Here is a 12,292-nt window from a genome sequence, read left to right on the forward strand (position 1 = left end):
TCCTGGCGCCCAACACCTGGGCGCCCACCGAAAGTTTGTTGAATGAAGGAATGAACAAACAAGCACAGAAGTGGTCCCTGATGACTTCACCACGACGCAGCGAGGCGGGACGAGTTAGGGGCGGGACCACGCTTGACCGACAGGCCCGCAGCCCACTGCGAGAGGACTGGGGCGGGCCGCCCCGCCCACCGGCCACTGGATAAGGCTGCAAGCCGGGCTGTGGGGCGCAGGCTGCTGGAGAAGGCGCACCTGCTGCAGGTACTCCCGGCCGCCCCAGGCCAGCGAGCGCGGGCACTGCGGCGCGGAGGATGCTGCGCGAGCGGACCGTGCGGCTGCAGTACGGGAGCCGCGTGGAGGCGGTGTACGTGCTGGGCACCTACCTCTGGACCGATGTCTACAGGTGAGCCGGCCCACCGTGGTGCCCGGGCGGAGATCTCGCGCCCAGAAATCCTGAGACGCGCCCATACTCGGGAACGTGGACTGCCTTCGTCCAGCTCGAATTGTCCCTAATCCCTAGGCCTCCGCGCCCAGAAATCCTAAGAACCTCATCCGGAAACCTGACAACCCCGAACTTTATGTCCACCTTCCTGAAACCCTGAGACTTTCCCAGACGCCCTAACACAGCCTCAGCCCCACCTCCCTCACGACCCCTTTCGCAGACCCTCCCTTTCACCCGTGATCCTCCGTCTGGCCCTCTCCAGTTCTTCTCCCGGGGGGCCTCACACCCCTTCAGCTTCCCCACCGTCCGCTCCCCTTTCACTTCCCCTCCGCACATCACTTCCCCTCCGACCCACCTCAACCCAGCCCCTCTCCTGCTTCCCACTCCCAGTTCAGCGGAGCTCCCCCGGAGACTTGCCCGGGACTGGGGCAGGACCCGAAGGGAGCTGCCCTGAGGCTGAATCTGGCCCTGGAGGTTACTCAGGCTCCGATTTCGCCCTGTGGGGGCTGCTAGAAGTTGCTTGTCCCCAGGCACTGGCCCTGAGCTCCGTGTCCCCAGATGCCTTCCCCTGAGTTCATTCTGAGACCGCACAGGGACCATATTCCACCCAGCTGACAACAGGGACTTGGGGTGTATAGTGCGGTACTTTGTTGGAAAAGGATCCTGATTCCGAATTCTGCTCCCTCCCCTTCTCTCTGTCCAAGAACTTGGTTGAGTGCGGGATGTCTGAGACAGCTGAAGATAGGGCCGGGCCTTACCACTCCCCCCACATCCCAGTAAGCAGCCAAGTGCAATGATCTGTCTCCCTGAGTACATGGGACAGGGCCTTGGAAAGGTGTGGCTGGTGTGAATGAAGGGCTGGGGTTATGCTGGGGTTTGATCTGCCCCCTCTATTCCAAGTATTTAAAATGCTCCCCATTGCTAGGGTTGGAGGGGTCAGTGCTGGGGGCAGGGGGCATGCAGGACTCTGAGGTGGGACCGACCCTGTGCTGACACCGGGTGGGTCCCCTATCCTCTCTCTGCCTCAAGCTGAACTCACACAGAGGCACCATCGTGGTTTATAGCTCCCAAATCATCCTGACACTTGGAGCACCCTGCCTCTCCCAGGCCCCCCCGAACCCATCATGTGTCTCCCCACACAGCCCTGACAGCCCTCCCACCTGCCCAACCAGTCTCCTGCCACCTCTGCAGAGGCACTGGCCACGCTGATACCACCAAGCCCCCGGGATCAGGGACCCACCCCATGCCTCTGCCCCTGGCCTCAACCTCTGCCTCCCCCTGGGCCTGGGCTTCAGTTGTCCCCCATATAAACCTCCGAGGTGGACTGGGTGGTCTCTGAGGACAAGAACACAGCAGTGGAGGGTGGTACAGGCACCGGTGGGCTGGAAGAGCTCCCCTGCCTTCCCCACCCCCAGCCCTGAACTGGCGCCGCTAAGGAGTGGGCATGGAGCCAGAGTGCTCAGGTCTCTAAGCCTCAGCTGTCACCATACCCACCTGTTTATTTGCTGGGGCATGGTTGGTGCAACATGAAAGACTGGCATGATCCTCCCAGTCGGGGGTGGGGAGCAAAGGAGGGTTCCTGCTCAGGCCCCCTGCCATCGCTCTATCCTGGCAAAGAGAGGGCCAGCTGGGGTAGGGGCAGGGAGTGGGGCAGATGTGGACTCAGCCTCCCTCTAGCAGGGGGCAGCAGTGTGACGATTCCCCTTGTCCTGTCTCAATGACCACAAAGACCCTCACCCCACCAGCACTTAAGATTCTCTGCCACCACAGAGAGGGGCAGTGCGCAGTACTGCCCAGAAAAGCCCAGTGTGAACCACAATAAAACCACAATTGCATTTTAAATCTTCTAGTAGTCCACATCTTTTTAAAAGTTAAAACAACAGGCATAATTTTAATAATATATTTTATTTAACCCAATATTTTAAAATATTATCATTTCAACATGCAATCAATACACAAATTATTAAGGAAATGGTTTACCTTCTTTTTTTCATGCTAAGTCTTTGTAATCCAGTGCACATTCTACACTTCAACACATCTTAGCGTAGACTGAGTGCGTCTCAGGTGCTTACTGGCCACTGTGCTGGCAGCCACTGTCCTGGACAGCACAGGTCTAGTGCAGAGTTTCTCAATCTCAGCACTATTGCATTTTGGGCTTGATATTTCTTTATTTAGTGGCATCCCTGACCTCTGTCCCCTAGATGCCAGTAGCAACCCCCAAATTGTGACAACCAAAAATGTCTCCAGACAGTGCCAGCAGTCCCCTGGCAGGGGGGCAAAGTCATAGCCAGTTGAGGACTCACTGATCCAGTGGAAGGAATCCTCTTCCAGGACTAAGGAGCTTGAGTTGCTATTGCTATTGTGACTCGAATTACCTGTAGTAATGAGAGCAACTGTCAGTATTGATAACAGGAGGAGGTATTAGTGGGCACTTAGGAGCTGAACCCACCACCTCCTTTCTTCCTCACCATAGACCCTGGAGGGTTCATTGATCATCCCATTTTACAGATGAGGAAGGTAAGGTGCAGAGAGACGGAGCCATTTGTCCAGTGTCACACAGGACTCAGGTCCAGGTCTGTTTGACTCAGGACTCATGCTCTTATCTCCTGCTCTGTCCTATGTGACCCTAAAACCAGCAGGTTGAACTGGATGGCCCTCTCAACTTGTGTCTCTTCTACCCTGGCCACGAGCCCACTCTCCCCATAGACTTCACCAACTCCCATTTGACCTTCCACTCTTCCCTGAGTCCTTTGCTGCCCAGATATAGGTCCTGGCTCAAGACCCCAAGTGATGCCCCCAGAGCCTCCAAGTAGACCCCAAGGAACAAGGCCTGGGGCTGCTGGGCCCAGTTAATTAGGGAGTGGCGTCCTGACCCTCACTCCTGAGTCACAAAGGTGAGTGAACCGGCCTCAGCACCCACTCCCCTTCCCAGGGGCTCTGGGCTCCCTTTCCTGTGATGCTGGCACAGCCTGTTCCCCTCCAGACACACAGCAGAGGCCTCCCCGGCCCCATTTCTCAATAGACCTTGTGGTCCTGGCAGGCACTGCCCTACCAGCTTCCATCCATAGGCTGTGCGACCTTGAGTAAATCACTTCACTTCTCTGAGCCTCCACTGACCCAAATGAGGGTCGATCAGAGAACAGGAGGAGGGATTTTGTGTTCAATAGAAGTTGTACACTCAGGGTCACAGTGATGAACAATTGACCTCTTTGCTGCCCCATGAGGGGTCATCCAGGTCACCAAGGGCAGGGGTGCTCTGGGCCACCCATGCTCTCCCAGCAAAACTGGCCCCCCTGGGGACGGATGCCTTGACCTAGCCTCATTCTGACTGCTAGTCTCCAGCAAGCAATGAGTAGATACACAGAAAGAAGGAAGTAGGGTGTTTCTTAGAAATTGTACTTTGTGATTGTTGTTAGAGATACTCACTGTTTTCTTCTGCTCTTCCCAAATGTACTCATCTTAGTCTTGGCACAGGTACACCTGGCCCACACAATCTCCTCCAGTGGCCCCTTTAGCCGAAAGCCACTTCTTCAGGGGGGCTAGCCCGGGTCCCCATCTGATTCGGGCTTGATGTTGGAGAGAGAGCACAGAGGGAGTCCCTAGGTTGGTTCCACCCTGGCCACCCACCTCTTGTGAGCCCTGGAGGCATGGACACCCCCAGAGTCTGGAAGGATAGAGAGGGGGCAGCCTCGGAGTAAAGTAGGTAGCAGGGTAGTCACCCTCTGCCCACAAGCTGGGCCTTGGGAATGGCTTCTTCTGTCCCTCCCTCAGCTTATGCCTCTGTCAGTGAGAGTTCTCAAGAAGGCAAGGCTTTTCTTTCCCTCCCTGGTGGACAGGGGCCAGGATCCAGATCCTGAGGTCTGCAGGAGCTTCAGGACACTAGAATGATGTTAACATTGTCCCTTTGCCTGGGCAGAGCAGTCTCCTGGTTCCAGCTGCGTCTGTGAGATGGAGGTGGGAGGAATCCCTTCCCTGGGATTCCCCAAGGCAGAGGCTGACCAGCCATTGTCACAGCAGAAGATAGAAAGAAGATAAATGTCAGCTAGTAATATCAAGTAAATAATAATAATTTGCCCATAACTTACTGGCAGAAGATAGGAAGAAGGTATCAGGCAGGCGCTCCTAGACAGTTTGGCACAGACTCACTCCCAGACTTTCTGTCTCTTGGTTGGTGTGAGGGCTACAGACGTATTTGTTTTTTTGTTTTGTTTTGTTTTTCTCATTCTGTCGCCCAGGCTGGAGTGCAGTGGCGCGATCTCGACTCACTGCAAGCTCCGCCTCCCAGGTTCACGCCATTCTCCTGCCTCAGCCTCCAAGTAGCTGGGACTACAGGCGCCCACCACCACGCCTGGCTAATTTTTTTGTATTTTTAGTAGAGACGGGGTTTCACCATGTTAGCCAGGATGGTCTCGATCTCCTGACCTCGTGATCCACCCGCCTCGACTTCCCAAAGTGCTGGGATTACAGGGTATTTGCTTTTTTAAAAAGTGTCATTAAGACAAAGGCCAGGAGGGTCTGAGATCCAGTTTGTCGTGATGGGGCCTGGGGTGCTATGGGCTCCCCTCCCCATAGTGTGCCAGGCCCCACCTCACTGATCTCCTCTCCTGGCAGTTTCTCAGCACACACTCCATTCCGGCCACACTGGTTTTGTGGATGCTGTTAGCCCTTGGCTGCGCCAAGCTCGTTCCCACCTCAGGGCCTTTGCAGTTGCTGTTCCCTCTGCCTGGAACACCATCCACCAGATCCCCACAAGCCTGACTTTCATCAGTCAAGTCTCAGCTCCAATGTCACCTCCTCCAGGCAGCTTTCCTTGACTACCCCATATGGTGCCCTACCCTGAGTCCCGAGAACTTCTATCTCATCACATTTTTTTCTTTGCACAACTTCTCATTGTTTCTTAATATTACTAGTTTACATTTATTGAACACTTATTTTGTGCCCGGCAACCTTCTCAGCACTTTGCATGCTCATCTCACGGGCATTTAATAATTTACATATTTAAACCTTGCAATAACGTTATGAGTTAGGTACGATTATTGCCCCCTTTTCGCAGCTGGGGAAACTGAAGGAAGGAATATTTGTCCAGGATGGCACAGCTGGTAAACTGTGGGGTGCAGAGCCCAGGCCCCTGCTTGCTCTGCTGGGCTGTCCTGGCACTTGTGTTTCAGATGTACCTCCTCCTTGTTTGTAATCCTCCCTGGAGTCAATGAAGGGCTCCCTGGATGGATGGATCGATGAATGAATGAATGAATGAATGAATGAATGAAGGTGGCCTGTGATGCCTGTGGACTGGCCTATCATGGGGCTGAGCTCCCCACCTCCAGCCTCAAGGGACAGGCACCGTTGGATGGGCCTGTGGAAGGTCAAGGGCACGTGGCCAAGCTTGGCCTGAGCAGCACTTGTTCCTGAGAGAATGACGGTGGGAGGAATTCAGGCCAGGTCAGGTGGCCCATAAATTAGAACAGCACCCAGAGCCCTCAACCCCAAACGGGAGGCCTTGCCAGGCGTTGCTCCAGGGCTCTGGTTTCAGACTAGTTCCCTGGGGTTGGGAGTGTTCTAAGGAGGACCAGGCCCGCAGTCCCTGCATAGCTGGGGTCCCTGAGACCTTCCCTCGTTGGCTGCAGGGCCCTGAGTTGGGATGGGAGCACAGTGGCAGGGGCTCACCCCAGTGCCCACCCCTAGCTGGCCAGATACACCCGCTACACTTTGGAGGAGGCAGTTTTTGAAGGCAGCTCTCTCCTGCCCAGCCACGCCAGACCTTGCAACCAGGGGCTTTGATGGGCCCAGGCCTGCTTCTCTATGTCATTTACCCAAGAACCCAGGACAGGAAGCCAGTCTTTGGTGTCCTTTCTCTGAGTCTCAGACTCCCACCTGTGAAATAAGTAAGGCGCTCTCATTTGGACCTCTTCAGAGCCAGGCCTGACCCTCCCCTCTGCCCCACACCAGGCACACCTACCTGGCGGACCTCAGGGAAGTCTCCAGACTTTGAATTCTCTTCCAGGGAGGGGGCAACCAGGCCCAGGTCTCAGAGAGCTTGAGTTCTCCTCACACTTGGCCATGAATGTCCCTGAGACTTGAAGTGGGTGCTTGCCCTCTACGGGCTTCAGTGTGTTCATCTGTAAAATGGGCCTCATGGGGTTATCGAAAGAATGGACTGAGGTCATGTGGGCCATGGGCTTGGTACAATGCCTGAGACATAATGAATACTCAGTTCCCTGTTGGTCTAGTGGTTAGAAAAATAATAATCATAATAGCAAATAGTAAGTTGTTACGTATTAGTATTGAGTTTCTTTTGAAAACAAATAATAATGAGACCTGATCCCTGTCCTCAAACGGGAAAGAAATGTTGAACCACATTTATTAAGTGTTGTTTGAGACACCAATAAATGGAGGGAGAGATATATTCTGGCTGATGAGATCAGGGATGACTTCCTGGAAGAGGTGGCAACTGAGCTGGGTCTTGAAGGATGGACTGGGATTCAGAGTGAGACCAAGAACATGCTACTCAGGGCCAGAGATAACTGGCAGGAAAGTTGGGGCGCACAGAAGGGGCACAGCTTCAGTGGCCTGGAGTATAAGGCTGGAGGGTTGATGAGCTCTAACCAAGCTTTGAATGCATTGTTCAGGCATTGGACTTTGTTCTGTAAGTAGCAGGGAGTCATTGAAGGTTTCTGAGGAGAGGAGCAGCTATAGATCAGGTTGTTTCTTCCCTAATGAGAGGCCTGGGACAGCTGGATGCACCAGGTGGTGAGGGAAGCTGGCTGAAGGCAGACGTCATGGTTTGCCTCCACTGATCCCTGTTCAAGGCAGCTGCTCACCCACAGGGCTGCAGCCATCACCAAGCCGAGCACCAGGTGTCAGGTCTAGACTGAGGTCATTCTCCCCCAGGTCCTTGCCTGCCTCTTGCTCACCATGGGGTTGCATGCCAGGCTGGCACCCACAACTCCCCCCCCCAGACTCCTCTAAAGCCCCAATAGCAGGATGTCACACCCAGGCTGCCAGGAGCTGGGGTCACTCTGGGGATGAGCCCCGGCTGGTGTTAATGAGGCCCAGGCCAGGCGGGCAAGCTAAGAGAGCCAGATGCCAGCCAGCGAGGAGCAGGCGTTTCATGCCCTCAGGTCTGGGGCTGGTGAGCCACCCCAGCCCAGCAAGGCCAAGCCAGTGACCCTCCCCACTGACTGAGTCAAGACCAGAGAGGACCCATGGCTCCTAGAGACCACGAGGCATTTGTGGGGCTGGGCAGATGTCCTTTGTTTGGCACCAACCAAGTGACCATTTCTGTCTATTTCCACCGCCACTATCATTGCTCGCGTGGGCAGCTGCAGCCATCCCCTCCCCAACTTCCTCTGTTGCTCTCCTGAAATCCATCCCCCACCCTGCCTCCTGGGTGACCCTGCACCCTGGATGATCTATCTACAGCGCAAAACGGATCATGCCACCCCTGCTTAGAAGCCTTCAGTGACTTCTCTCTACAATCAGAGGAAAGCCAGCTCCTCACTGTTATCTAAAACCCCTGCTCCCACCACTCTCCCTCCCCCTTGCTCACAAAGTCCAGACACACTACCCTCTTTCCAGCTTCTCGAACATGCAGGACTAACCCCTCCACCTCGGGCCATCAAGCAAGCTGTCCTGTTGCTTGGAAATCTGTGCTCCTCTTCCTCTCCTCTCTTGTCCAACTCAGTGGTTTTCAAACTGTGGTCTCTGGACCAGCAGCATCAACATCACCTGGGAGCTTGTTAGAAATGCAGTTTCTCAGGTCCCACTCCGTAGCTGATAGATCAGAAACTCAGGGGCTGGGCCCATTCACCTGTATTTTAGCAGGCCCTGTAGGTAGTGGTAATGCACACTCAAATTTAAGAAGCTCTGGTTTAATTCTTCTTCTTTTTTTTTTTTTTTACAGTCAGCACTGCAATGGTGTCATTAATTCCCGCCTGTCCTTTAGAGTATAAAGTTTAGACCTTAGTTCAAATGCCACTTTCTCAGGGAATCGCTCTTTGAACCCCAGACTGGGGGCTCGTGGCACCCTCTCCTTCTCCTTTGTAGCAATTATCACAGCGGTAATCATGTAATCCATTGAAAGTCTGTCTTTTCTGGACAGGCACAGTGGCTCACACCTGTAATCCCAGCACTTTGGGAGGCTGAGGCGGGCAGATCACTTGAAGTCAGGAGTTCCAAACCAGCCTGGACAACATGGTGAAACCCCGTCTCTACTAAAAAATACAAAAATTAGCCAGGCATCGTGGTGGCATGTGCCTGTAATCCCAGCTACTCAGGAGGCTGAGGCAAGAGAATCGCTTGAACCTGGGAGGTGGAGATTGCAGTGAGCCGAGATCGTGCCACTGCACTCCAGCCTGAGCAAAACAGAGCAAGACTCCGTCTCAAACAAAAAAAAGGTCTGTCTTTTCCATGGGCCCAGGGAATGTGTTCACTTTTTCACCAGTCTACCCCCCAATGCCTAGATCTGTGCCTGGCACATTGTAAGTGTTCAGTAAATGCATGTTGAGTGACTGAATGACCATATAAGTAAGCCTTCCTCCTCCAGCCCTCCGTCAGCAAACATTTACACTTAAGGTGTGCCCATACTAGGCCAGGTGCTGAAACAAACAAACAAACAAACAAGAAGATACAATCCCTACCTTCAAGGAGTGAACTGCCTAAAAGGCCAGTAACTGTGGGGGCAAATGGATTGAGTTAGGTCTTCAAGGAGAGATGGACATTTGCCAGGCAGAGAAGTCAGGGGAAAGTCTTGCTGGTAAAAGGAACGACTTATATGTCAAAATGCACAGTGAGATGGAACAATGCAGGGAGTTGAAGTGGTGGAAGGAACCGCAGAAAATGAAACCAGAGTGTCAAGCTGAGTTGCAATGGCCGAATGCCCCAATAGTTCAACGTGAGGATGAAGAGTTTGGATATTCTTGTATGGGTAGGCACTGAGGAGCCAGTGAATATTTTCAAGAAAGCAAATGACCTGATTTCTGTTTTTTTTTAAATCACTTGGGTAATATAGTTTGCAAAGCCAAGAAGGGCAGGTGCATTCATTCATGTATTGCCAAAGACTACATTGAGTGTAACCATGTCCTGGGTTCTGGGATTCCTTGGTAGGCAGAAGAGACCTGGCCACAGGGATTGGCAGCCTGTCCCTCCATCCATGCTCCCCTTAGCCTCTCTCTAATAAGCAAGAAGGTCATAACCACCCCCAAGCCCCGTCCCTTTCCCTCAATACTGTCCTGGGCCCCTCCCTGCAGCCTCCAGGGACAATCCTGGTGCCTGAAGCCCCTGGCTCTCGGGTTTCTGCTTTCTGCGAGAGGGATTCTAAAGGGTTCTTCCTGGGCAGGAAGGCAGCCAACAGGATCTGCAGGGGCACAATGGGCCCCTGTGTTGCTTTGCCCAGAGCCACTCCAAGAATAGCTGTTTGCTCAGCTCAGAACAGGGCTGGTGCTGGGGCATAGGAGGGTGTGGGGCCCCGGAGCTGCAATGTGGGCTGGGCGTTAACCCTCTGGAGCCTCTGAGGCCTCCTTTGGTTTCTCACTGGTCCAGAGGAATGAAGGCGGGCAGGAAGCATCACTTAGAGTAACTGAGTCAGGGTCCTAAGAGATCATCTTGTAAAACATTTTTTCCTAAATAGAATTGTGTGTAGAAGCTCAATATATAAAACCAGATGAAATAATAGTGACTCTGGATCAGGTGTGGTGGCTCACTCCTGTAATCCCAGCACTTTGGGAAGCTAAGGCAAACGGATCATTTGAGGTCAGAAGTTCAAGACCAGACAGGCCAACATAGTGAAACCACATCTCTACTAAAAATGCAAAAATTAGCCAGGCATGGTGGTGCATGCCTGTAGTCCCAACTACTTGGGAGGCTGAGGCAGGAGAATCACTTGAACCTAGGAGGCGGAGGTTGCAGTAAGCCAAGATAGCACCACTGCACTCCAGCCTGAGTGACAGAGCAAGACTCTGTCTCAATTTAAGAAAATAAATAAATAAATAAATAATAGTAGTAGTGGCTCTGGTTAAGGCAGTGAGGTGAGTGGCAGGAATCCAGCAGAGATATCCCAAGCTTTCTCTTTTTTTTCTTTTTTTTTCAGACAGAGTCTCGCTCTGTCACCCAGGCTGGAGTGCAGTGGCATAATCTCAACTCACTGCAACCTTCACCTTCCAGGTTCAAGTGATTCTCCTGCCTCAGCCTCCCGAGTAGCTGGGACTACAGGCACACGCCACTACGTTCAGCTAATTTTTGTACTTTTTTAAGTAAAGATAGGGTTTTGCCATGTTGACCAGGCTGGTCTTGAACTCCTGACCTCAAGTGATCCACCCACCTCAGCCTCCAAAGTGCTGGGGTTACAGGTGTGAGCCACTGCACCCAGCCATCCCCAGCTTTCTAGAGCCTTCTTCCTCACCCCTTTGCCCAGGGCCTCTCCTCTGCACTCTCTGGACTCAGCCGCCTCTGCTCGGGTTCCATCCTCTCACCTAACACTCGATGAAACTGAGAGAGGGAAAGTCCCTGGCCCAAGGCCACCCAGCACATTGATGGGCAAAGCTGAGACTTGCAGGAGAGGAATGCTTCCTAGACCTAAGGCCACAGTTTCCCCAACCTCTCATGGCTTTGGCCAAAATCATCTTCAACCTGTCGCACTATTAATACTTTTCTTTAACCCAACTGACATTTTTCTTAATAACTTTATTTTAAACAGAGATTTTGTAGCATTACCATAAGTGGCAAGACTTTATCAGTCACCATAAAAAGACACTGTGTTTGATAAACACATAAGTCTTCTAGATTGTTCCTCCCTGTGCCACCTAAAGCATCCAGAGTGTGTATTCACACCTCTCCTTGGGAGCGGCTCACCTTCCATCCCACTCACCTCTGCCCCTTCCCTTGGATGTATGATGGGCCAAGCCCTGTGCTAGACTCTGAAGAATGAGGATGGGAGAGGCCAGACTATACCCTCAGGGGACTTATAACCCAAAGGAGGGCAGGTACCACATGGCAACACCACTCAGCAAAACGTGGCCCCAGTCCTAGAAGGAGTGAGAGGAGAACTATGGGCAGGAGGGTGGCAGTCCTCCTGAGGCGTAGGGACTAACAGATGAACACTCAGAATATGCAGACCCCCTCAAGTCAGGAGCAAGACTGGACTCAAACCCAGGTCCTCTGCACATGCACCCTTAGTCCAGGGCTTTTGTCCAGACTCTGCACCCCTCTTAATGATGGATGTGGCCAGGCGCAGTGGCTCACGTCTGTAATCCCAACACTTTGGAAGGCCGACGCAGGTGGATCACCTGAGGTCAGGAGTTCGAGACCAGCCTGGCCAACATGGTGAAACCCCAGCTCTACTAAAAATACAAAAATTAGCCAGGCGTGGTTGCAGGCATGTGTAATTCCAGCTACTCTGGAGGCTGAGACAGGAGAATCGCTTGAACCAAGGCGATGGAGGTTGCAATAAGCTGAGATCATGCCACTATACTCCAGCCTGGGTGACAGAGAGAGACTCCTCCTAAAAAAAAAAAAAAAAAAAAAAAAGATGGTGGATGCAGACAGGGGACAGCATCAGGCCATGACCAAGAAGTGTCCAGTCTCATATCATCCCAGGACAGGCTGTGGAGTTTGGAAGGGGGCAGGACAAGAACCAGAATGACCTTGGGGTGTCTTCATTGAGCTCCTCTCCCAGCACTGGCCACAGGCTGCCGAGTCCTTCCCCACCCTCCTGCCAGAGCCCAAGACCAGTAGTCTTTGCCCGTAGCCCCTGAAGTCTGTGGCCCAGGTCAGAGAGACGCTGCCCGGCAGCCTCTACAGATTCATGCTCACGGCCTTGGCCAGCCCAGGGCTCTGAACAGTGGTCCACAGTGCTGATTG

At 53.1% G+C, this 12,292-nt stretch overlaps 1 protein-coding gene across 1 annotated transcript in view; it reads left to right on the forward strand.

The window, feature by feature from the left end:
• The first annotated feature begins 201 nt into the window (after positions 1 to 201).
• PADI2 (peptidyl arginine deiminase 2) overlaps positions 202 to 12,292 on the forward strand; it is a 54,295-nt gene continuing 42,204 nt past the window's right edge. The window contains exon 1 of the mRNA XM_033228120.1: positions 202 to 400. Within this exon, the coding sequence (XP_033084011.1) occupies positions 309 to 400 (92 nt within the window). The 5' untranslated portion in view covers positions 202 to 308. The remainder of the gene's footprint in view (positions 401 to 12,292) is intronic.

This window comes from Trachypithecus francoisi, unplaced genomic scaffold (assembly GCF_009764315.1).
Source record: "Trachypithecus francoisi isolate TF-2019V2 unplaced genomic scaffold, Tfra_2.0 Lachesis_group12, whole genome shotgun sequence".
NCBI lineage: Eukaryota > Metazoa > Chordata > Mammalia > Primates > Cercopithecidae > Trachypithecus > Trachypithecus francoisi.